General features: G+C 41.8%; 1 protein-coding gene across 4 annotated transcripts; it reads left to right on the forward strand.

The window, feature by feature from the left end:
• Nucleotides 1-104: 104 nt before the first annotated feature.
• LOC133964475 (threonine--tRNA ligase 1, cytoplasmic-like) lies at nucleotides 105-26,213 on the forward strand. 4 transcript variants are annotated; one of them, XM_062398572.1, is made up of 18 exons: nucleotides 14,988-15,308; nucleotides 16,600-16,775; nucleotides 16,868-16,982; nucleotides 17,259-17,380; nucleotides 17,754-17,862; nucleotides 19,384-19,448; nucleotides 19,754-19,832; nucleotides 20,415-20,561; nucleotides 20,683-20,781; nucleotides 21,742-21,911; nucleotides 22,070-22,232; nucleotides 23,128-23,265; nucleotides 23,700-23,777; nucleotides 24,464-24,564; nucleotides 25,273-25,374; nucleotides 25,477-25,549; nucleotides 25,686-25,800; nucleotides 25,948-26,213. In XM_062398572.1, the coding sequence occupies exons 1-18, from the start codon at nucleotides 15,225-15,227 to the stop codon at nucleotides 26,088-26,090; spliced, it is 2,079 nt and encodes a 692-aa protein (XP_062254556.1). In that variant the 5' UTR covers nucleotides 14,988-15,224; the 3' UTR covers nucleotides 26,091-26,213. The 4 variants fall into 4 exon arrangements, 3 of the variants coding, with proteins under 3 accessions (XP_062254554.1, XP_062254556.1, XP_062254555.1); XM_062398571.1 differs by having other exon boundaries at nucleotides 14,991-15,308; nucleotides 16,594-16,775; XR_009923781.1 differs by lacking the exons at nucleotides 14,988-15,308; nucleotides 16,868-16,982; nucleotides 17,259-17,380; ... (12 more) ...; nucleotides 25,686-25,800; nucleotides 25,948-26,213 and adding exons at nucleotides 105-309; nucleotides 5,944-6,073; nucleotides 6,218-6,417; ... (5 more) ...; nucleotides 8,836-9,003; nucleotides 9,091-11,168 and having other exon boundaries at nucleotides 16,594-16,731.

The following is a 26,213-nucleotide window of genomic DNA, read 5'->3' on the forward strand; positions in this document are numbered from 1 at the left end:
GATAGTAAATATAGTTGTTTACGGTGGAGTGGGACGCGGGGGCGTGTTCTCTCATCACATTATCTGCTCAATCCATCACCGTCGGCGAGCCATCGGCACACCGAGCTGTAAAGATGGCGGCCGGTTCTGGGGCTGCGAGCGGCCACGGAGCCCGTGGATCCAGCGCGGCTATGGAAGCGTCTCTGGACCGCAAGTTTCAAGGAGTATCCAACACCATGGAGGCCATACAGGGACTTTCCAACTGGTGCATTGAAAACAAGAAGAACCACCACCTCATCGTTCGCCACTGGATGAAGTGGCTCAAGAAATGTGAGTAGCTAGCAATGTCGCCGAAGCTAACCCGCTAGCGTGCGCACTTACAGCTGATTCACATTCAATTTCTGAGCAGCTTGGGACATTCCACTGACGCTGCTTGTGGTGGTGTATTAGCGAAACGCAACGCGAGTCAGTGCCTCACAAAATAATGTTAAGTTGTCTCCTTAGCTCGTTAATTCACCGCATCTTTGAAATGCAACACTGACGTTATCACTACTCGAAATTAGCCACTAATGCAGCTAAGCTAATGCTAATGCCCCCCCACAGCTAGCCCTGTTTACAGCAGGGCCTCGCTGGGTGCACGGTCATCGAAAAAAAGCAACAACTCGATTCTGCACTTTTGGGATAAATTGTCACGCACGACACTGCTCATCTGAAACAACGAACTCCGACTCGGAGAGAAATGTGTTCACAGCGTGTTGTGTTTGATTCAGCGTGAGCTTCAGTCGGTGCTTTGCAGTTTGATGTCTGTGGTGAATGATTGATTTTGTCATGAAGCAGCTCATTCAATCGAAGTCAAGGTGAAGTAGAAATCCAAATCTAATCCAACGCGTTAGAAGATCAGAAGATGATCAAGAGAGAAGCTTGTGTGTGTGTAAACCCAGCCTCAGTTTAATGTCGTATCGTAATCTGCTGATGCATCTTAACGGAGCTCTGACACCAAAACCCTGAATATGAAGCGTTTGCTTTAACTGTGATTCAATTTTATCTCGTAAACTGGACAATAAGTAGCAATATAAATAAGAATCAATGGTGTAGGTGCAAATAGCCAAGTACATGTTCTCAAGAATTGCACTTGAGTTAAATGTAATTGTAGTTGTGTATATATTTTATTAACATGATGTAGTATTACCCCACAGCAGATTAGTAGACATTGTAGTACTTTTTATTTCACCAAATGTTTTTGGTTACAATAGTCACTTTGCATAAGAAGATAATATTAAACACGATCAACAGATTGAACATCCTATTAAGGTTTTTGTCCATTGGGGGAAATGTTTAACCTACTTAACAGAATATTGAGTAAAGTTAATTCTAGTTTATCAATTATTTTGCCTCCAGCAACAATACAAGTGATACACACAGTATTTTAATATGTAATATATGTTATTCTAAAAGTCTGAGTGGCTTTTGTGCTTTCAAATATTTTTTAATGCTGAATTGTTTTTGTTATAAGTAAAAGTTTGAACGGAGGACTTGAGTAGTTCTACAGTGTGGTAATGTGTCTTTCTGTAAATGTAAGATCCCAGTACCCCGTCTACCTCTGGAAAGTAGTTTAAGTTCATAATTAATGTGATTTTAATCACTTGGGAGTTACTGTGTTGTTACAGGTATTCTAATAAATCCCAGTTGGTGGAACTAATGTAGACGGTGATGGTTGTTGGAATGTACTATTAGTTAAATATTTTTGTTATTGCTGATATGCCCAAATTTAATATATTTTGAGCCAAATTAAAAGTTATTATTTTGATATTTACTTTATCACAGGTGTGTCTGAAAAAGTAGCAATTGCATTTGTTCGAATTAACAATGCAACTAGAGCTGCAACTGACAATCATTTGATTCATCTGTTGATTGTTTATCTGCTCTGGGTCCTGTGGTTTTGTGACTCTTGTATGCTGCACTTAAAATACTGCAATTGTGGTAAGAGGGGATATGCGTGTTCATTTATTAAATAAGCAGTAATCACTGGTTGGAGCTTTTCATTGGGATCAATATTTACTGTATTTTGACGATATCTTAAAATAACAAAAATCTTCCAGAGCTTAAGACTGTGCAAGGAGATGTGGTTGAAACTTACCAACTTTAAATATCAACAGGATTTATTTTAATGTTGTGTGTTGTAGAAATGTATGACTTCTTCGTCATTATTCCTTCTGAGTTGATTGAAGGTAATGAGGGTTAGTGAACTGCGGTTATCATCTGCAATGTCATCAGCATATCTTCACTTTTTTATACAGTGAAATCGTGAGTTAGCTTTATGGCTTAGTTTAACAGTATACAGTGTTTCTGAAGTTGGTTGTTTTGGACTATAGTTGAAATGTAGAAATGTCCATGTTACTCAGAATGAGCCGGACACTTCTAGGCATCCATCATCTCAGTTCTTGGTATTAAAATATGCATGTAGCAGTGTTAGGAAACTAAAATCAATATTTGTAGAATAGGTATTTCATTGTAAGCTGATTGCTTGTTAAAACTTTTTTAAAAGCATCCCTCATGTTTCTCCTGATAAAGTTTGTTGTGTAAGCATTGATGCTGACGAATAAAGGATGGAATATAATGTTAAGAGAGGGAAGTTGGTAGCATACAAAACAAATGTTGGATTTTTCTGCTGGTTTCAGATTCAAAACAATTTTTTTTATTTATGCAGTGGCTGCTGAAAAAGTTAAGTTTCCCATATTTGTTTGGAAAGAATTCTCTAGTGGAGTAATGTTTAGTCTGATGAAACAGTGGCTGGTAAATACCAGCCAGTCAATGTTTAGGAATAATAATACAAAAAAAAAAAATTCCCTATCTCAAAACGGATACTTCAGTTAATGGACTTCAGTGCGGAACAATGTGTACACATCATATTACCATCTCTCTGATCTCAAGCCTGTGTGCTGGAATTAGTACAGTTGAAATATCCATTAAGGAGTGTCCAGTTAAATAGTCAGTGTCTGTTAAGTCATCATGTGGCTACGGCCATCAAGAAAATCCCCACCCTCCAGCAGTGACAACAAAACAATGAAAGACAAAAGCGTGTGCTGACAACATGTAACAGACTGCTGTGCACTTGCTAAGCCATTGTTTTCTGATGGAGAGCAGCGACAAGTAACAGAGAGACGATCTGCCTTCATCATTTATTGCCACAAGGTCTTTCTAGCCTATGGAATGTTGCACCTGTATCAGAAAATGCTCTATAAATGTCTCAAAAGGTATAAAGTTGATCCATGTTGTTAGTCCATGCCAATCAGTTTCCAGTCAAGACTACAGGGGTTTTCTTTAGTCCGACCTGGTAGGGAGATATACGTTTATTTAATAACTCCACAAAGGAGGTTTTGTTTTCACCCATGTCTGTTTGTTGGTTTATTTGTCTGCAGGATTACGCACAAATTTGGTGGATGAATAGGGAATTTTTGGTGTGGATTAAGGGGCGAATTTTTTCACTTTCATAGTATTGTTTTGCCTTGGTGCAGGTTTGTGCCCTACTCGGAGCTATTTTAGCTTTAGAATGTGATTCCATTTTTATTGCAGATTTTGGTTTAATTATTAGCTCAGAAAAGAGACGTAAAAGCTTCTCATGTGTGGATGAGTGTCAGAAATGATGTAAATATCTGCAGCATGCCCTCATACTCAGGAATATTTTTTTGAATAAGTTGTGTTTGTGTAAACTAGAGGTGCAACAGTTGTAGCTTTGTCAATGCTCCGTTAACAAGCTCAATTGATTGATAATCTAACGAGGCCCTGTGATGTTAATTACATGCAATGATAAATCACAAGATTCCGTTTCATTCCTGTAATGTTACTTATGTAGATGACATTTAAAAATGGAGTCATCCTATAATGTACAGCATAGGTTCATGTTGATTGGACTGATTGATTTTAATTGAGGATCATCTATAACACACATAATCAGAACTTTATATCACTTGAATTACCGCTCTATTTCATGTGTCAGACACCAAGTATCAGACAATCCATGTATTTCACTGAATTAAATCAAGTGCAAATTATTTTTCATGATGGAACAAGATATTCTAGCAACTATTAACAAACAGATAAGTCGTTTTGTATTACAGAAGAAGTCTGTTATTTAATTTGACAACTGCAACGTTTGGTTCTTAAGTTATGCAACCAAAAATTACTTATTCCGTTATATTTACAGCACTTGCTATGCATGTGTAATTTTGGTGAAGAAAGCCTTTTTTTGTTAAAAGGCACTAGCGTTGCAATTGTATTTAACACTTGTAAAAAGAAAGAATCACTGTCAGATTTTTAGACTTTTTCCAGTTTGTAATGTAGGGCAGAGAGAACAGGAGCAACAATTAATTATTTGAAAGCGCAATGATCATTCACAAATGACACAAACCTTGGACTGAATGAGACATCGCCCATGTGAGGCTTTTGGAAATTGTCGCACTTTTTTTGTCTCAAACAATGGAAGCTACTTGATGATTTTACTGAGGTATCAATGTTGTCTTTAAGAATAACAAATGCTGTGACGTCAGCTAAAATGTGACATAGTAAATTAAAAGGCAATATTTTCTTCCCGGAATTTAGAGAACATGATCCAATGCTTGTGCTTATTGGCTGTATTTGAATTCTGGTCAAATCTGGCGGTAAGATATGATACGGTCCTTGCCATTGTATATCTTTTGATGGCAATGGATCCCTAATGCTAAAGGGAGGTGACCATGGAAACAGATTTTTAGATCTAGGAGTGTCTGTTTTTACTGGTTTGTTTTATTTCAGTGGTCAACCTTCTGTTAATCTTTTTTTATTCTGTAACTTAATCCGATGTTTAAAGGCTTTTTTATGAAACCCAGCTGACATAAAGACAGTTATCATTGAGTTGAGGTGTAATGGAACTGAAACACTGATAATAAGGTTCATTATGTTGTAACATGATAAAGGAAGATTGTACCATGATACTTCCAGCTGAATGTGTCACATGAATCTTTTGGGGTAATCTCAATCAAGTAAATTGTTTGGTTTGCTTATTAGTTCAGGACAGACAATAACCCAGAGATAACAGATTCCATTGGCACATTCAAGTCTGCAGTGTGGGAAAGTTTTGGTGACCGAGTAGTTAAGAAATGTAGGTCTGAACTGAACTGTTGATTTGTTCCACCTGAATTATTGTGGCATGTTATTGCCACCCTGGCCATATAATGCAGGAACCACTCCATATAAGTCTAATTGGTCTTAAAAATATTAAGTATTACCAATAGATTTTATAACGAGATGACTGTGGTTGGTCATCTATGATTATTTGATAGTTAAGCCTTGCATTTTCATTGGAATAAACATTAAAGCAAGGTTTCAGTGTTACTATTTAATTATAGATGTACTTAATAGAACTCACAGGTTGATTAACCAATATTCCTCTGCTCTGCTTTCTGCAGCAGTTCTGAAAACACTATTCAGCAAATGCCGTTCTTGTTGAGGTCCTTCTGCATACATTCACCTTGCTCAACAACTTTTCATCGCAGACCAATTTTTCTTGTAAATCAGCAGCAGGGGTTGGTAAAGCAAACAAATCTGTCCACGTGCTATAAAATGTTTTCCTCCAAATTTTGAGGGATTTATATCTGGTTTAGGAAAACACCCACTCAAGCCACCCCAATGAAAAGTAATATAGTAAAAAATATATATATATATTTCCTTCTCATTCATCGCCACATTTTTTGACACAGCCTGGGCGAAAAACAGCCAGGCTAGTTATATTTGTAAATCGTACCTGCAGACATTTCAGACACAGGCATGGGGAGACGGAGGAAGAGGTGGGGCGTTTTTAACAAACCTCCCTGGCTGCAAAAGAACCAGTTTGCACTTTACCTCATACGCATCTTAACCAGTCTGGTATCAGGACAGAGTAATGTACAGTCTTTATTTAATACCGTCTTGGTTTGTCTTATTTTTCAGCTGATAACACCCATCGTTTGAATCTCTTCTACCTTGCCAATGATGTGATACAAAACTGCAAAAGAAAGAACGCCATTGTCTTCCGTTCATCCTTCGCGGAGGTCCTCCCTAATGCGGTTCTGCTTATTAAGTAAGTAGTCCGGGTTGGTGTTTACCTGTGTTATTAAAAATTTGTTAGAAGTCTTTCTTCCTTTTTAAACAACGAAGATTCTGATATCCAAATCTGCTCATCTTGTAAATGTTGTCATGTCATGTCATAATTTGTCCACGTCAGGGATATAAAGGTCCGAAGGTCAGTGGAGAGGATCCTAACAATTTGGGAGCAGAGGAGTGTGTATTCTGAGGAGCTCATCACCCAGCTCAAAACCAACTTGACCAAAAAGGAAAAGGACAGAGAGAAGCAGAAGCAGAAGGGAAAGGAGAGGGAAAAGGAGAAGGAAAAGGAGAAGGAAAAAGAGGCTCCACCTGCAAATAGTCAGTTTGTCATCATGTCAATCAAATCTAAAAGTGCAGTTGTCTTAAGTTGCATCCAACTAATGTTAGATGGTGAAATATTTCCAGAAGCAACTATCAGTGTATATAACATTTATATTTTACTTTTATTTTTAGCCCCAGCTACCAACAAAGCTGCACTCAAGTCCAAGATTGTAGCCGAGTTCACAGTAAGTTTTTTGTTGTGTTAAATAGGTTTGTCTTGCATATCGTATATTGTCGACCGTTGCTCTGTAAAACTGAATTTTCTCCTCTTCTATAGCCTCACTCCCTTGTCGAACAGTTGTCGCAATACAAGAGAGCAGTGGCCGAAGAGGAACTCAAGGAGAAGCAGCTGGCAGCTCTCAGGCTGGATGTCTGCAGCACAGAGGCCCTCAAGAGACTTAAAGGTCGGATGTCACCGAGCTTATTTCTGCATCAACATGCACTCATTGTCCTTTGCACTTTGTCTTAAGTCACAAACACAACTGACTCTTAAAGTGCCCCCCTCTTCATGACATGTGATAAGACATTACTCATTTGTAGGTGAGGTGTAGATGTAGTCTGTGGGATTTCTGCTAATATTTCTTCAGTAGAAAGTTTTTTCTTGCAGTTCACAGTTAACCCTCAAGATTACCATAGTATCAAGTAATTGAGTTTTAACTGATGCTGTTTATTCATTACCCTAATGTATATCCTGATGTAAACCACAAGGACGCTCACATACGTAGTGCATTTTTAGGTTTTAGACTATATTAGACTACTATATACTTATTGGGAGGCAAAACGTTTCCAGAATAGGTAGAAATGACTTTAGGGAAAGGGTGGTACAGAAGTAAAGGAACTTAAATGTCAGTAGAATAATTTGACATAATTTTGTTTTGTATTAAACCTTTGCTTGTCAATTTCTCCTGCTGCAGACAAGGCAGGAGGGAACAAGTTCGCCAAGGACGTTGAGGACGGCAGTTTAAAGCTGCAGGAGTTTGTCAGCTTCCTGGACCAAGAGTTGGTAACAGGGCCTCCCCTGCTGGAAGCTTTGGGAAATGCAGACATTTTCTACGAGATGCAGTACAAGGAGGTTAAGATTGTGGCCAATGTGAGTGAGGAGTTGATTTTTGACCTAGACTATTATTGTAATGATATGATTCCTTTATTACTTTGTAAGGAAAGTTTGGTGAATTAACCCTAGAAACAACTAAATGTTACAATAGATGTTCAATTAGACATTATTTTCTTTATCTCTTTTTTAATTCTGTTTCTTTTACTTTCTTGCTGCCGTTCGGTTCAGGCTTACAATGCCTTTGCCAACCGTGTGGCCAGTCTCAAAAGGAAATTGGATTCCCTCAAGTCGACTCTACCTGGACCTGACGACTCCCCCATCCCCTCTCCATCAGAAGATGCCCCCTCCCCGACAGGCTCCGACTCGCCCTTCCTGGGACAGGTGGCTACCAGAGCCCAGGTGGATCCAGAGCTGGACGGCAAAGCAATGGATGAAGGAGAAATACAAATTGACAACAGGGACATGGAAGACATGGATATGTCTGATGAAGAATCTGATGCTGCCACAACAGGTTAGTGGCTTAAGGTGTAAGGTTGCAGTGTTAAACAAATCTATTCAGATCCAGGTTCCTGTTGTAAGGTTGTTATTTAGATTTTAAACCATATCAGCTCTTTTTGCATTCTTGTCCTCAACAGATGAGAAGAAAGAAAAGGCATCTGCTGCTGTTTCCAAGGCTATGAAGTCTGATTTGGCCCCAAAGCTTCCTACTACACCTACAAAGGCTGCAAAGACTAACGCTAACACAGCTGCTGTTACTACGACCACAATGACTCCCACCTCTGCCACTGCTCCGAGTGCTCCCACCAACCCGCTGGGAGTCAACCTGGCGAAGGTCGACTTAGGAAAGATCAGCTCAATTCTCAACTCCCTCACGTCTGCTATGAAGAATACAGGTTTGTTTGGGTTTGGGACAAGATGGTAAAATAATGATCAATATTTATTTAACAATTCTCCTGGGAGTAATTGTGAGTTACATTCATGGTGAAGTTCTGATAGACACACACTGACATTTCTGTAAGAACACTATTTTATTCTTTGGAAGTTATTGGTTGTTAGTGATTTTGAGCAGAAGTAATGGCAGATACAATACATTAAATATATTATAAAGTAAATACCCAATGTGTGATTCACCCCAGTTTATATGCAGTGAGATTCAACACATTACAACTTTATATGATATGATGCAATTATTTGGTACAAATAGCTTGATTCTGTGCCCCCCCCCCCCCCTCCCCCCTCTTTAATGAGAAGAAGAAAGAACAATGATCACTGCATGGTGTAGTGCTTCGCAGGATTACAGATATAAGATTTTAGTTTAGAGCTTCAAATACTCTGTCTCTCTGTCCTTGACTGTCTATCAGCAGCTAGTTCGTCACCTCGGCCGTCTCCTGGGACTCCCACCACCCCGTCTATCCAATCCGCAGCCTCCAAAGTGACCCCTCCTAGCCCTGCCCTGGCCAGCATCCTGTCACGTGTTGACATCACACCTGAAGGCATACTCAATGCTCTCTCTAAAACTAACACACAAGGTAAGATTTACAAATGCTGCTTGTATTTTAAATTAAAAATGATATACAATTATCTAATCGGTCCCCCTTTGTTCCAACTTGGCACAGGTTTGTCCTCTCTCCTGCAAAGTGTGACAAACACTGCCTCAGCTCCTCCCACCAGAACCTCTCCCGAGTCTACAACAGTTAAAACCCCACTCAGCCCAACGACCCCAAAAACAAAACCCAGTCTGGGGAACAGCCTCAAACGTGACGCATCTGGAAGAACCAGAGAAACATGGGAAAAAGAGAGAGAGCTGTCCCCTCCTCCACCTCCTCCCCCTCGTCCCACAGTTCCTTCTGTCTCTCCCCCCAGCCTAGAATCGAAAATCAATAGTTTCTTGCAGGGTAATCCAGGTTTTAGTCTTGCTCTAGGCGATGTCAGTCCCGATGGGGTGGAGGGGACTCCAGTTAGAGATGAGGCAGCTGGAACCCCCACACAGGATGAGATCATGGACACGCCTGGGAGTGTCCCAGAATCTCTAGGGTCTTCTGTAGGTCATAACCTCTCACCCACTGCCTACCGCAAGGAACCCTGGGATGCTGTGATCACCCCTTCAGGGGGCAACAGCGATGGAGAGTTCCTGAGCTCCTCTTCTTCCCGATATGGAGCTGGGAAAAAGAAAAGCACAAAATTGAAGGAGGATGAAGCGATGAATATAAGGAGGCAGGTCTCCTCCTCCCCCAGTAATGACATGAAGGGTAAGAAAGAGGGACAACACAACCAGTTAAGGATGATGGGCCTCAACAGAGCAGGAGAGAGGAGACTCTCTTCAGGCTCTCGTAAGACGAGCACTGGCTCAGATGACGGAAGTCTGAGTGGAAAAAGAGAAGACAATGGGAAAGAGTCTGCAGGCAGGGATAGGAAAGAGGGTCAGTATCATCGTATTGAGACACTAGTATCCCCCTGCACTGAAGGAGCACCTATCCAAACTCTGAGCTACTCTAATCGCCCCCTTGCTGGAGAGCGCATCAAGACGGTAGAGAGCATCCGCGTGATTGGCCGGGGCTCTCGGCGAGGAGGAGGAGGGGCTGGCGGCCGGCCAGGAGGAGCGATGTGGTATGAAGAGGAAGAATACATGGAAGCTCAGCCCCCCTCACCCCGCACTGGCCCACCTCCTCTTAACATTGGCCAGGGAGGCGCAGAGGACATGAACCCCTCCATGCCACCTCCTCACCCACAACTCCTCCTCCCTCATCTTCACCCGCCTCCGGGCCATCCACATCCTCACCCACACCTCCCTCCCCAAGCTCACTATCAAATGCCCTACCACACGGACCCTCCACCGTCACACCACCACCACCACCAGCATCTTCCTCCTCCATCCTCTTTCTTCAGCAATCCTCCACCAATCCCCCGTCCCCCTCCCCCACCTTTACCACAGCACAGTTCCTTGCCCTCTGCAGTCATGGTGGGAGGAGTGTTGGTCCCCCTTGACCGTCCCCTATCTCTTCCTCCCCAAATCAGACCTGACGGTGTTGAGCGAGGCGGAATGGGGAGCAGGGGAAACAAAGGTGGTCCTCCACCCCTCATGACATCATTGCTAGGTGAGCCCCATAAGATGCCCCGCCCTGGCACAGTTAAAGAGCCTTTTTTCCCACGCCATGCACCCCCTCTTCACCGCCCAGGCACCCCTGGTGTCCCTCCTCCTTTACTGGGCAGAGTGAAGGAGCCACTCAATCTACCTCTTCCACCCCGCTCTCCCTCCTCCACATCCTCCACGACCTCTCCCTCCACGCCTAATTCCCCTGCAGTCGACTCTGCCCCTGGTCGTCTCCCTTCTCAGTCCGCTGCCCCCCCTCTCCAGAAACCCCCTGCTAGTCCTCCACCTCAGCCCCGCAACCAAACCTCTAACCCCGTCCCCCTCCTCAACTTGCCCACTTCTCGGCCCCCAAACCTTTCAGGTCACATGTCACAGAGACCTCTGCTGCGAGGCCGTACACCCCCTCACCACCATAACCAAGATCACCACATGGGGGGATTTCGTGGGGGAAAGCGGCACGGTCCTCCATTCACAGGTGGTCCTTTCCATCAAGGGCAGAAGAGACCCTTCCTACCCCCGCGCTACTGAAGTGGTCATCTATAACAAGCTGAATGAAGTGCAAGCCACACATCTAGCAGCGCAGTGTGTGTGTTAGCCCCACTGGTATGATCCCAGATATCTTTACTCTGTTAATAAGCTTAATACTACCTTGAGTCATGTGTAAATAATTGATTAAATTGTCATGCTTCAGCTCCGTAGGCAGCCTCCTTAAACTGTACAGCTAAGAGTTCAAGCTAGTGTTGTGTATCAACCCTCAATCTGTCCCTTCTTACCATTTCTCCATACACAATAGAAAGTAGTTTCATTAGGTTCAAGAGTGACATAACAATAGGAATGATACAGATAGTTGAAGCAGAAATTAAACTATACCTAGAAATGTTCTACCTGTGTGAATTTTGAGTTACACTACCTGATAGCGAGTCGGAGAGTGAAAAGGAATGGTTGTTGTGAGATACAGAGGAAAAGAAACGAAAAGCAATAGTTTGATTAATTGAGCCTATTTGTTTTCTATTTGAGAGTTGGTTTAGAAGATCTGTTCGCAAAAATGAAGCTACAACCAACTTAGCCTGGAATAAATACTGGAAAAGGGAGGAAATGTTACCTGGCTCCGGCCAAATGTAAAAAAAATGTCCAGGTACATGCACTCTCAAGCAAATTTCTCGTATCTGTTTAATTGGTACATGAAACTGACCAATCAGGATGACATGTGGTTCACAGTGAATCATTTCATGACTGGACACAGTGACTTCATTGAGCCTATGCTGATTTCCTGACAGTGACAGCAGGACTCCAGGAAGTTTGATACTGAAGCATAAAAGCCATTTGCCCATTTCCAGTCTTTATGCTACGCCAAGCAACTTTTATCACCAGCTTCATATTTGAAAGACGGATTTATCCCCCCAAAAAACGAATCAGAGTTTAAAAAATGTCAAACTATTGCTTTTAAAATGTTTGCTCGAAACGATGAATGTTGGTTTGAAAGTTATCTTCTCTTCCGTGTGAGTGCGTCCATTTGTCTGAAAAAAAGGTACTTCTCATTTGAAGTAATGAGAATTGTGTCGCAGTTGAGGTTAACACTTGTTCATATTTCCAGAGAACCTGCTGTAAATAATATTCTTCTCCTGCTAAAACCTTTTTCACCTTTCTATTTCTCCCACTGTATATTTCTAAGCTTGTAAATATAAAAAGGAAACTGAGATGACGCAGCTTTTTCTCTTCAAGCTCTTGTTTCTGGCTAGAGGAAAAAGTCCACCTCTCATGCACCTCTCGTCTTTACTGTGATTGAGGCCTTGGATAAGCTTTTAGCTCCCGAAGAATTTCTCTGCAGTTATCTGTCGCGCCTTTCTGTTCTTCCTTTTTGAAAACCACCACGCAGAAGAGGAGGGTGAAGATAATTCTGTTTTTTATTTCTAACATTAATGTCTGCCTGTGCGCGCTTCAAGTTAGACTTGAGTCATCAAGATACGTAGAGGATGGCGGGGGGGGGGGGCTTCAGGTTGGACCACACTCTTGCTCGGCTTCAACATGTACTGACTTGAATAAAATCCAGAGTTTCAATTCAACTGGGGGGGAGGTATTTTATTTGGTCACTATTAGTCTTGAATTGCGCTGTTTAAGTTTAACTGCGCTTTAGGGCTGTATTTTCTGCCTGTTCACCAAGAAACTTTTCATTAACCTACACAGCTGCTGCCATTTCCATTATTATTTTATTTGCGCTCTTTTGTGTTTTGTTTTTCTTATCTAGATAGTTCTGGTAGCTCCCACATGAAATGACATTTGAGCCAGTTAGGATTGTACTGAAAATGGTTCCTTTTAATATTTTGGCCCCCTCCTTCTGTTTTTATTTCTTTGCTACTTTCATGCTTTCGCCCCCAAGTCCCTTGTGCTCACATGGCTTCGCCCAAAAACGCTCAAACACAAGTCAGCACGACGTCAGCAGCTTTCTTATACAGGAGCTGTTGCCGTGATGCTGCTCTCTGCCCTACACTGATGTGGTGTATCTACACAGTGAGAGGTGCAGACAGGCTGTTTCTGTCCAAGCCTCATATCTCCAGAGTTTGTCTGATCATGGAGTGTGTGTGTGTGTGTGTGTGTGTGTCGCGTCACCTTTGCTCATTCACAAGTTGATCTGAAAGTACGACTTCATCGATACACAATGGGCATCTGCAGATGTTCCCATGTAAAGCTGGTAAACAGATACATTATAAAAATGTAACAAAGATATTTGTCACCACAGTGTCGGCACATCCTCTGAGATCTTTTACTGAATGTCACAGAAAGTCTGTTACTTCTCTATGTAAACTGTTATCTGTCTTCTCTGCAGTCACAATCCAACCACTAATTATCAAGCACCCTTAGTTTGGTGTGTGCACAGAAAAATAGATGAACTGTTAAGCATCTTTATGCTCACTCAGCACCTTCTGAAGACTTGCATTGCTCTTGTAAATAACATCTTTACGTTTTCTCCTCAAGACAAGTTTGTTTGAAAATGACTGAAGATGTGTGTCTGTGTATATTGAGAAGTTGCTATTACTGCTGTTCTCATCAATGATGCTATATCACTGGTCTTCGAGTGTCCAATCCTTTCTGGTGTGATGCACACATTCTGCAGCAGTATTTTGACACACATCCTTTTTTTTACAGAACACATGACGGTATTATATAGGAAACTTGTTTGTTTTTGTGTTTTTTGTTTTATTAGTGCTTTAATGGGGTGATTTCCGTCAATTATCCTCACATTTAATATATTTGTAATTTTGTTTGTGTTACTGACTGTAAGCAGTCGGTGCTCTGTCTAAATTTGGCATGGGAGGTATTTTGCTGTTTTTTAGCCAAATACTATTTTCTCTTGCAAAGACCTCAACTCACTTCTCTCACTACCTCAGTTTGTGGTTTCCACTAAACATTTGCACACCACAATACCCACAGTTGATGGGAAGCCATATTTTCTGGGAATTACTGTAACAGTACTGATGTCAGTTTTAAACCACAGCATTACTCATTATCACACAGGCTCTAGTAGCTTAACTTTGCAGCCATGACCTCGGTCACAATTTAAAAGAATAACAAGCAGTGGCTGTGTACATGTGTGTACATTCAGCTTCATATTACTGTGGACATGGTCACACTAGTCCCAGATTTTAAATTCAGAGTTTATGAAAAGTTGGGCTAAACGGCACTAAACTGGTCTCGGTTTGGTGGGATGAAAATTCATTGATTGGCGTCTGAATACATGGTGTTTATCGTTACAGGCTTAAATAGACGGTATCATTGAGAAAAGGGTCTTGTCTCCTCACATGCATTCCATGCACTTTATTATGAAGAGGGACCATACCATTCCTCAGTGTTGTAGCTCCCCCAAGTGGCATTTCAATGGTAACTTCAGCTCTTCGGTCAGTGTTCATTATGTACAGTCAAACTGTTACTATGGCACCACCAGAACATGACGCTGAGCTGTTAACGTGCTCCTGAGTTATTACAGATTTTTTGGAAGAAATCTGGTTACAAGCCTAATTCAGTTATTTCATTGATAACCTAAATACTCAAGCAGCACAGATTTAGATGTTATATTCCAAATTTGATTACATTACTTTTCCACTTGGCTGGGGGGGTAAATGATTAAATTAATTGAAGGGTGAAGATGTAGATGGTACGTTTATAATTGCGTTCATTTAGCTTTTTTTTCCAATTATTGATCCACAATCCACCAAATCTTAGGTTGTTTACAGCTCTATCATGGAGCTCAGGGTCTCTCGTGTTCTCTGTGTGGGTTGTGTGTCTTTGGTCACACGCTAGAGGATCAGTGAACTACCGACACGGTTCATGTGGTTGTGTGTGCGCTGTTTGTGTGAAAGGACACTATATCGAATCCAGTGTAAAGCTCCTGCTCTGACTGTTCATGTGCACATCTCGGTTTCTCGCTACCAGCTGCAGATGTTTCGCTTTATCCACATGTGTAGCTCCTCCGTGGAGGCGCGATCTGGTCTAGACCGTAAACACTCGGGACCGCGCACGCTGCTTCATGGCGGCGTCACGGGTTTTCCGTCCTGACGTCACCGCTGTTTTCCGATTTCCGGTTTAATGGCCGCTTGCGGTGGATGCAATGTCGGAGATTTTGAAATGAACGTGTGCGTGTAGACTTGTGTGTTCGCGGGTGTGATGGCGGTGACACAGCTGTTACAGCTGTTTGTCTGTCGACTTGCAGCTCGTGCGACACTCCGTGTGCACAGGAGGTACAGCCAGGTGCGCGTGCTTGTTATAACAGCAGTACAGTAGCCACAGCTAATGTTAGCATCTGCACTGTGTGTGTGTGTGTTTGTGTGTAGATGCTCTCTGTGCAGATTTAGTTGTCTTGTGTTGTGCCAACCAAACTACCCTGTTAAATACCATCTATCTAGAATTGGTGTTCAATTTACATGCTTCTTATTCTTGTTGTTCAGATATAGTTTCCTTTCTGTAATTCTCTGTAGCTACAGTTCAGCTGAATTCGCCAGTCAAATGACAACAGACTAAATCTATTTGGATTGTTGGATTTATTTTATTTTTTGATTGTTTCATATGATTTCAAATTAAATATCTTTGGAACAGAGCTGGGTCATAGGGACACAATTATGATAAATAACATTTTATATCAGTTGATTAGATTATCACTATAATTTTCACGTTGCTATTTAGGATTAGAGAATGATTGTTTTGTTCCTGACATGAAGTTTGTGGTTTTCATTTCTTTATGAGCTGAGACTGACAAACACTTGATAAACTAAATATTTGATAAACCATCCTACTGTGCTCAATATATATATATATATATATATATATATATATATATATATATATATATATATACACTTTTGTCAAATTACCCTTAATGAAAATATATGGATGATTATTGATGTTAATATTGTCTTATTGTCCATTAGTTAGATCCATTATTTGAGCAGAGGATGTGACCTTGAGCTCTGTGAAACTGAGATAGACTTTCCTTACTTTCAAACCTTATCGTGACAAAACAAATAATCCTTTAATTGATAAAGTGGCAGATTTATCATCAATGAACCTTAATATGCAGTAAACTACTGTGTTCGACATGAGGTAAATTAACCCAACCGCACCTTAAGCTTCTTTCAAATGTTAAATATTTCTATTTTGGCTAAATGCCTCCAAACTGGTTATTTGAGATATGACTGTCAGGACTACACATAATTTAATGTTAACAAGGAGTTAGTGACTTAAACTATTAGTAAGGGTCAAAGTTAATGAGGGAAAACGAGCCTTGTGTGCATAATTCACTCTGCTCCAGTACTACAATAATTCAAATGCTTTCATGTTATAACAATACAGCATATAACCTGAGGTTAAATTACCAGTTACATTTTGTCTTCGTGCTAATACATTTTTTATTCATGATGTATACATCTATTCTGCCACCTGTATATAGAACCTGCTTTTCTGCTCCTCCTGTCTCTTTTTGTCTTGGTCTCCGTCTCTTCCTTTCCACAGCTTTTGACGCTTATCTCTCTCTCTCCAGCTGCAGGTGTCACCAGTTGTATCGGAGCGACTGCAAGTCTTCGAGTCGCTCATTGAGAAACGAGGCATTAAGAAGAGGGTTGAAGCTTCAGAGAAACCCCTCAGCATTCGATTGGCTGACGGCCGGACGGTAAAGGGAAAGGCAGGAGTGACCACACCTGTCTTTGTTGCTCAGAGTGTCCGGTAAATACACAGCTCGTGCAGAAAAATGTAATTTTGTAATATTTATTAAAGCTGCTGTGTTGTAACAGTGTTGTTGCATGTGATTACTGCAGGGTGAAGGGGGCACTAGTGAGTAAGGTGAATGGAGAGCTGTGGGAGCTGGGACAACCCCTAGTGGCAGACTGCGAACTACACCTTCTGGGGTTTGACACAGTAGAGGGAAAACAGGTAATCCAAACTTTTTGATAAAGTTGGAACTTATTATCCTAAAGTATTTCACCTTAGTCAGTGGGAAGTGTCCCGGTAAAAACACATGAGGTGCACTTAAAATACAGGAGCCGTAAAAGACAATACAACAAAATGCCACTCAAGTTGATCATTATATTCTAATTAATTTAGTTATGAAAGGAGTAGTTAAGAAATATGCACAGTTTGTACCATGGTTGCCACTCACATATTTGCCATTTACAGCAGTTCTACTCTGCACCACCCTCTGTTTGTCAGGCAGCATGGAGGACAGCAGCGTGTGTCCTTGGCAGTGTGATGGAGGGGGTCTTTGATGCAGAGGTTTGCAGAGAAGGAGCGTCAGAGCTTGGGTTTTACTGTGACCATCTGAAAGATAAGAGGTGAGATATTCATGTGACTATTTCTGATATTTTCTGTATTGAAAACATGTCAAGTGATGTTTTGCTTTTGGTGACATGCGTCTTAGTATCATCAGGCTCTGCATAGACTATTAACATTAGTAGAATACTATAAGAATATCTGACCGATACAAAAGTAATGGTTGTTTATTTCCCCTGAAGAGGTTTATTAACAAGTGGTCTGTTGTTTACTTATTGCTGTGCTGCTCTGACTCATTTTGCCCTGCAGGGATTAATTAATCTCACACATACATACACAACCCCCTTCCTCCCCCATAATCACGTTGTCTCTGCTTAGTTGTGTCTTCCTGTTGCAGATTTAAGATGTTTTACCTGAATCTGTTTTCACCTGCAGTGCCTTGTCTCTACATGATGTGGAGGACAGATGTAAGGAAGCAGCCGCTCTCAAACTCCCTCTGTCCAGATTGGAGCTGAATGTGGACGAGGTGCGAGAGCTCTTCCAGGTCGGTGATACAACAATACCAACACCCATGTTTTACATCACACAGTTTGACTCCTGTCTGTTCTGTCAGTTTCATCTATCTGGTTTAGGCCTTTTGTGTTTTTTTTGCTTGTTTCATTCTTGAAATGTAAATTGTTATTAGTTTACATTATATTAATTGCTTGTGAATAGTTGGTTTGGAATGTGACTCCTTCTAGCGTATATATGGCATTAGGTATATATTACTAATGTTTATCATGGGCTGTTTTATTCTTTTATGCAAGCGCAACAGCCTTTATAAAGACTAAAGGCCAATGTATGCTTCTCCGAGTCCGTTACGGACGGACGGATCAGACGGACACTTTTTAATTTATAGTTCTCCGTCGCTGAAAACAATTGGGTGCCAGAACAGTAGGTGGGGCAACGGAAGATGAGCTTAGAGAAGCCTACCTCTCAGAAGAAGTCCACGTTCATTATTTACCTCCTCCCGACTTTTCACACCCACAGTCTACGATGGCAACTCAATAAAATAAAGTGACACCCAGCGGGTCATAATGCTTATGTTATTGTTTCGTAGCGCAGCGGTTCCCTGTTCTTGTTTCCAAACTGCGTTGCTAATTCAACAGCTTGAAGCTACACAGAGGCAGCTAGCTTCCCCCCAGCTTCCACACACAGTCAGAAGGGACTCCCGATCCTAACTATTACCAAGTGTTTGCGTCTAACCTGACGGTGTTCTCATGATAGCCGTGGAATTACAGCATGTTTTTTCACAGTTACCACCGCAGTTAGCATGGTGGCTAGGACCCTAGGAAGTTTGAGGTCCGGAAATGATGTTGTTACCGGACCAATCACAGCCAATGGCTATCCGTAGGCTCTCCGCCATGCCGAAGTGGAGTTAGAAAAATCAGAGCTGCATGAAAAGCTGTCCATGGAGCCTGAAGACGGTCACTGTCCGTGTCTGTCAAAACGGAGAAGCATAAATTGGCCTTAAGAGGAAAAAAGTAGAGGTTAGTGGGTAAGATCTAGTGGTGAAGTGGCCTTTTGCAGCTGAACACCCATCACCCTTCCCACCTCCCCGTCCCCAACACACCCTCCCCTTCAAAACATGGAAGAGAACCTGTGGCAGCCTTCACTTTTCATAAAAACTCAAAAGGGATTTAGTTTGTCCAGTTTAGACTACAGTTAAAAACATGGTACCCTCCGTAGAGAGGACCCTCCCCCAATGTGAATATAAAGTGTTTAAATATAAAGGCTTCACAGTTCCTGAAAACTAGACACTGATGAAAACCTCACTTGGATTATTTTAATATAACGTTTTTGCCAGTAGATCACTTTCTCATAAAGATTTACACACTGGACCTGTATTTTTTGCATGCTGCTTTGCTCTATACATGTAGCAGCTTGTGTTTTTCTATGTTGTCCAAGATGATGTGAGTAGTAGTAATTATACAGACAATCTCTGCGGACAAGGCTCCTGCAGCTCTGCTCTCCATATAAAAATGTAGTAATAAAGGAATTTGTGTGTTGTTTGCTGTTGTTATAGAGCAGTAATTTGAGACTGCAGCTTGTTGAGGAGCAGATGAATGGCCCCACCATCGCAGTATACAGGCATGTAATATACACAATCACACATACTTTCTTGTATTTCTGTCTTAGGGAGGACACTCATCGGCATAATACATTCCCTATTCCCTCACCCTAGCTGTATTCATTGTAACGCTAAACCTTCCCTAACCCCTGAAAGTCTTAACCTTTTAAACAGCCCTGAGGACAGATCAAATTGTCATCACTCCTTAAGGTCTATGCTCAAAATTGTCATCACGAGGTATATGTACCCGATGTTGACTCACTTGTCCATGTTTTCAAAACTTGAATGAAATGTCTAAACCTGTTTCTTTTTCTCTTTGGGACAGATGTGGAGACAGCATCGGGGTCTGCACCGGCCCCCTCCTCCCAAATACCGGCTTCCTCAAGGCCTTCAAGATGCTCCAGGTGTGTTTGTGTGTGTACGTGTGTGTAATTGCTGGTCCTCCACTTTGTGTGTTCTCACATCTTTTTACCTTGAATATTTACTGCACAATTTCTTTCATATTTGCCTCATGCATCAGCTGTTTTATCACATTTCAGCTTGTGGTTTGTTGGCCAGAGCCTCTTTTCTGCTATTTCGAATGAATCTTTTTTTATTGAAACAATATCCACAGAACCAACGATGCAGGGTTAACCACATTTAGTCTATAAAAACCTGTTGTATTTGGGCCCATTTGGCGCCGACCATCCTGTGGGACCCACGCTGGCTAAATGGAATTTTCCTTGTCTTTATTGATCCAGACAGAGAGAGAGAGAGAGAGAGAGAGAAAGAGGTGTTTCCATACTGGGCTTTGACTGGGTAGACTGGAATTTCATGGCAGTCAGGCTGGAAATACAGTATCAGCAGCAGGATGTTGTGTTTGTCAGAGCCCAGTTTCCTGTTCTATGCTCTTACAAACACACTGGCATCCACCAGAAGTGCTTTCACAGTCACTCTCTCTATCAACCTCATTGTTCATGCAGTATTCTCTCTCTGTAACATGGCAGCTGTCGCCCGTCACCCTGGCCAATCAGACAGAGTCTTCAGGTTTGATGCGTCTGTTTGGTGTTGCCTTTCCGGGAGAGAAGGACAAAGCTGAGTGGGAGAAGGAGCAGGAGGAGGCGAGGAGGAGGGACCACAGGCGCATCGGAACGGTAAAACAAAGTCCTCATATGGAGAATTGAATAAATCAATACGAAGAGAGAGAAGTGGAAATCTTATGTTGAAAGTTGTGTTATCCGGTCATAAATCTCTTGTGTACATGAATCTGCACAGGACCAGGAGCTGTTCTTCTTCAATGACGTCAGTCCAGGCAGTTGCTTCTTCCTGCCGAAAGGAGCCCACATCTACAACAGACTCACTGACTTCATTAAGGTGAACACACAGACGTCACTGTGCGCTCACTAGTGTCATTAAGGAGAAATATGACAAAACACATATATATCCACTTGCAAAATGGTTGACAAAGGAAAAAAAATAACAAGCCTGATAACAGTGTTAGACTGGACGTAGAAATGCACCCAAATGTTATGGCTGTTGGAAATAATAAATCACATACAGTAAGGAGTTCTGAGAGAAAAATTGAGTGTGTAGTTGTTGGGAGAGAAGCAGTAGAGCTTCAAAATCCTCGGTAAGAAACCCACAAACCTGAGGTGGCCCCCTAAGGTGCATTGAGGTATCTACATATTCCGATGATAAATACACTTTGTTTTTTAAGCCTTATTGAGCTAATAACAAAGGGCAGTGTTGCAACATTTAGTTCCACAGACAATCATATCCAGTATAAACCTTAATTGAACCACCATATATTGTGTCATGTCATGTAACCTGCATCTGAATCGCTGCTCCGAAAATACCTTAACATGGATCTGTCTTCGCTTTTGAGTAAACTGATGAACACAGTTTTCAATAACATAAAGTCACAGTAGACCTATGGTAGAACTACTGCTCTGTTACAAGCTGCATTTCAGAGACAAATCCCTCCTGTACTGGTCCCTGTTCAACATTTCCCCTGCAGCCTTCCGATTAAATCATAAAACCACTTTTAATTAACTGACTCTTGATCGCCCTGTTAAGCACCAATAACCAAAACGTCCTTCAATGGGTTTATAGTTTAATAACATCCATTTGAACAGAATCACTTTCACACACACACACACACACACACACACACTCATGCATTAACATGTGCTGTGTTGATTGCGTCCTGAGGATAAACATGTTCACATAAGTCGTCAGGATATTGCTCTCGTTAGTCTGCGATTATTACTCGTGTGACCGTTTGACTCTGTCCTGCACTCATCGTCGCTCATTGTCCTTCCTGACATCTCACAGAGTGAATACCAAAGGCGAGGCTTTACCGAGGTCATGACCCCCACTCTGTACAGCACTGCATTATGGGAACGCTCAGGCCACTGGGAGCACTACAGCGAGAACATGTTTACTGTGACGTCAGAGGGCTCTCAGACCTACGCTCTCAAACCCATGAACTGCCCTGCACACTGGTGAACACACACACACACACACACACACACCCACACACACACACACACACACACACACACACACACACACACACACACACACACACAGACCCACATTCCTGTACTGAAGTGTTATTACAGAGACTTCGCAGTGGCTGATTCTCCTTTGTTATTGTTAGTCTCATGTTCGAGCAGCGAGTCCGCTCGTGGAGGGAGCTTCCTCTGCGATGGGCTGATTTCGGGGCGCTGCATCGTAATGAACTCTCCGGCGCACTGGGAGGTCTCACTCGTGTTCGCCGGTTCTGCCAGGACGATGCTCACATCTTCTGCACACCTGAGCAGGTACACAGAAACACACGCAAACACGGGTTTGTGTCAGATTCGCCATCTCTCGACGACCGCACACTCGCTGAGGTGCACCATCTAGGATAGAAGCTCTAAATGGGACACATGTGGAACCATATCACAGTGATTAGATGGGCTGCACAAATAACTCCAGACATTCCTGGAGGCCTTAGCCCAGATGAATGAAGCTCTTTGTGCTGTTTAAACATTACACCTCCATATGTGTATCTCTGCAATCTGTGTAATCCTGATCCCATACAGAGAGACCTGGAACGTTCCCATGATACTAATTGTGCGGCTCTAGCTCCTTGGTTTGCATCCTGATCTTCACAGATAACACTCACATGATAATCACTACTATGGATACTAATCCAATGGAACATTTAGAGCATTACAGTAAATATAGTTACTATAAACCAGTGTAGCGCCTGTTTTAAACCTGCCTGTTTGTAATGGGCTGTTTTCTTGGCCTGTGAAAATGCAGGTTTCTTTCTGAAGTGAAGACCGACAGTGAGTCCATGTTACCCTGAAGCTAGGCCCCAGCTGCTGCACAAAGAGCTCTTCACCTGTTTGTTCAAAGTTCAGTCAAGTTTGAGTCAGTTGTTGTTGCTGCAGAGTGCTGGAAGACTGTTTTTTCAAATATTATTAATAATAAATATATTGCATGTCCAAATTGCACTAAACTCGAAACAGCATTTCCTTGGTCCTTTGAAACTATACATGCAAAGTGTGAAGATGAGATGTACGGTCCAAGATATGCGATCCACAGACAGAGATTTCCATAAATGGTGGAAAGATGAACACAATCCTAGACTCCTGTGCCCGAGCCCCTTATTTTGTATTATTAATTCCTCCTCGTTGTTTGTGCTTTTGTTATATTCTTTCTTCCCAGCTGGAAGAAGAGATTGTGGCCAGTTTGGACTTTGTGAGGAGTGTATATCAAGTGTTTGGGTTTTCTTTCCACTGCCTCCTGTCTACTCGTCCCACGCCGTGCCTCGGGGAGCCTGAACAGTGGGACAGTGCTGAGCAGGTAAATGCAAAAACATTCTCACACACTTATCATCTTGTGCTCTGCCAAAACACAGACTTAGTCCTAGAGAGGAGTCAAGTTAATCGCAGGGACAGGAAAAAAGATCTTATTTAAACAACACAACATGGTTTAATAAGATCTACTTAACCAATCAGAAAAGCGAGTGGTACATTTCAGTAGAGTGCTGCTCTGTGTCAGGCTGCTGGGTAGACGTATATCTTTACGTCCCCACAGATGCCTTTTTAAATTGGCACAGAGGCATTTAAAGCTGATTCAATTGAGTGTAAGTGGACATTATGGTCATACAGTATACACAGACACACACAAACAACCAAGCAGGATCTACATGACAATCATTAATGTATTTAATATTTTCTATTGTGCCAACTCACTTGCTATGCTTCATGTGCTGTGTGCGTGTTTTGTGTGAGCAGCAGCTAGAGAGGAGTCTGCAGCACTTTGGTGAACGTTGGGAGTTGAATCAAGGAGACGGAGCCTTCTACGGACCAAAGGTCAGTGGAAAGGGAATCATGCTGGAAAGGATACTGATTTACTCACAAAAGTAAATGTTGTTTATCAAAAAATCTGCAGCCAAAATACCTTTTGGTCAACATCTCATTTTATTCACTTAATGCTAAAAGTTCAAAATCTTTGAACTATACTTCAGAATTAAAAGAGTAGATTGACACCCCTCCCACTCTTGGTACTGTTTGGTGGTCAACTTTTATATTAACATTCGTAAAAAGTGTAAAAACAACACATTGCAAGCAAAAATGTTTGATCTAAAGAATTCTGTTCCCTCCCTGCTAGTCTACTGTAATATCCTTCAAAATGCAAAATGAAATATAACGCTTCAAACTTAAATTGGCATAATTTGGGCATAACGTTCATTTTCTTAGAAGTAATTCCAATTCAACAAGAGTCAGACAAGAAGTGAATATGCTCCAGGGCAATGGATGTAAATCAAGTCAGGGTGGGGACGCACAAGAACATGCTCGGTTAAAATAAATCTTACTCTAAGTCATGTTGATGGGATTTCATTGCTCTAATTTGCTATTAGCAGCTTGTCTTGGCAATGCATTTGTTTTCATGTCTGTACAGAATAAACGTGGTTTGTCACCAGCAGCGTCTCAGAGAACTAGATCTTGGCTGAAAAAGAGAAACAAAGCCTGAAACTATAAACACTGTTTCTTCTTAGATTGACATTCAGATCAGAGATGCCATCGGCCGACAACACCAGTGTGCCACGATCCAGTTGGACTTCCAGCTGCCAATCAGATTTGATCTTCAGTACGTCGGGTGAGTCAAATTTCAGCACTTGGTTCTGAGTCTTTACACATTCCTACATGTGCAGAGTTTTAAATCCTTGCTCTCGTACAATGTGCTGGTCTGTTTGATAAGACCTCATGTTTGTCACTCAAGTCTAACGTCTTAGGGGCCTAATTCCATTATGAAAGGTTTGACTTTGATTGAATTTGGTTTAGAAGATCACACTCCATGTCTCTGCCTTCAACGCCGTTTAGCCTCTTATTTGTTTGCCCTCCTCCCCTCATTAGTCTGCTGTATGTAAAAGTGTATTTTATCACATAGTTTAGAAGCGATCAATGAGGATACAAATATTTGTAATTGCAACTACTAGTGTCATGACACAGCACATTTTGTGAGGAAACAACTTTATGCTGAACACGACCACCTCTTTTTAGTTAATCCCGCAAACACATTAGAGTTAAATATACTTCACATCGATGCAGAAATTATAATAAATCCCTCTGATTTATTGATTTTCTAAGTCCAACATAGTTACCTAATAACCTCAGAGATTGTAAAAGAAAACAAAAACTGTATAATGGTTGTCAAACAATATCACCTGACATTGGGCGAGAGGCAGATTACAAACAGCCATTCACACAGCAAACATACATTTTTATTACATACAGGCAGAGATTCCTTGGATTCTTATAAGATTTCACCGGCTCGATCAACCTTTTCCTTCTCTCCCTCTCTCAGGCGAGACGGACAGTCGCACCGGCCCGTGATGATCCACAGAGCGGTGCTGGGATCCCTGGAGAGGATGATCGCTATACTGGCTGAAAACTTTGGAGGGAAATGGTGCGAAATGACAACAATCAAATTAAGTCTGATGCATTCGTTTTTTGCTCTTCTGATGCTCACTGTAACCCAACACATCACCTCTGTCTTACCCTCATCTAGGCCACTGTGGTTGTCACCGGCGCAGGTCACAGTTATTCCTGTAGGGGGCAACAATGCGTCATACGCCAAGCAGGTCAGTGTATGATGAAGATTTCATGAGCTGAGGAAGAACACGTTCTCGCTGTCATCATTCATTTGTCCTTTAAAATGTGATAAGCACGTTACAGAGATAAAACCTTTACAGAAGCGTCTCTCCCTCGCCTGTTAAGGTGGTCCGGCAGTTCCATGAGGCTGGCTTCATGGCTGACATCAGTGACGATGAGGGAGCCACCTTAAATAAGAAGATCCGCTCGGCTCAGCTGGCTCAGTACAACTACATATTTGGTAAAGATGAAAGCTGAGGCTACACACTTGAAGCCTGCCACTGTTGTTCTTGAATCTACTACATAAACTCCCAACTGCTCATTCATTACTTTTCAAGTTATCATACTTAATTATGACTACGGGCATTTTCTGTGTTTTTCTACCCAGTGGTGGGTGATAAGGAGAGTGAGAGCGGAACAGTGAGTGTGAGGAGCAGACGGGGTAAACAGCTTGGGAGGAGGCCAACGGAGGAGGTGCTGACGTCCCTAACTCAGCTACGAGACACGAGGAGCAACTTAGACGAGTTCTGAGGAAAACGTTATAATGAGCCGCTGATGTAATTTAATGTTTGTTTTACATGTTAAAGTTGTTGCACTCAAGGTTTGTCTGAAGATTCGTATGAAATTTATATTAAAGTCATATTATTAATCTTA

This window comes from Platichthys flesus, chromosome 11, assembly GCF_949316205.1.
Source record: "Platichthys flesus chromosome 11, fPlaFle2.1, whole genome shotgun sequence".
Taxonomy (NCBI): Eukaryota; Metazoa; Chordata; class Actinopteri; order Pleuronectiformes; family Pleuronectidae; genus Platichthys; species Platichthys flesus.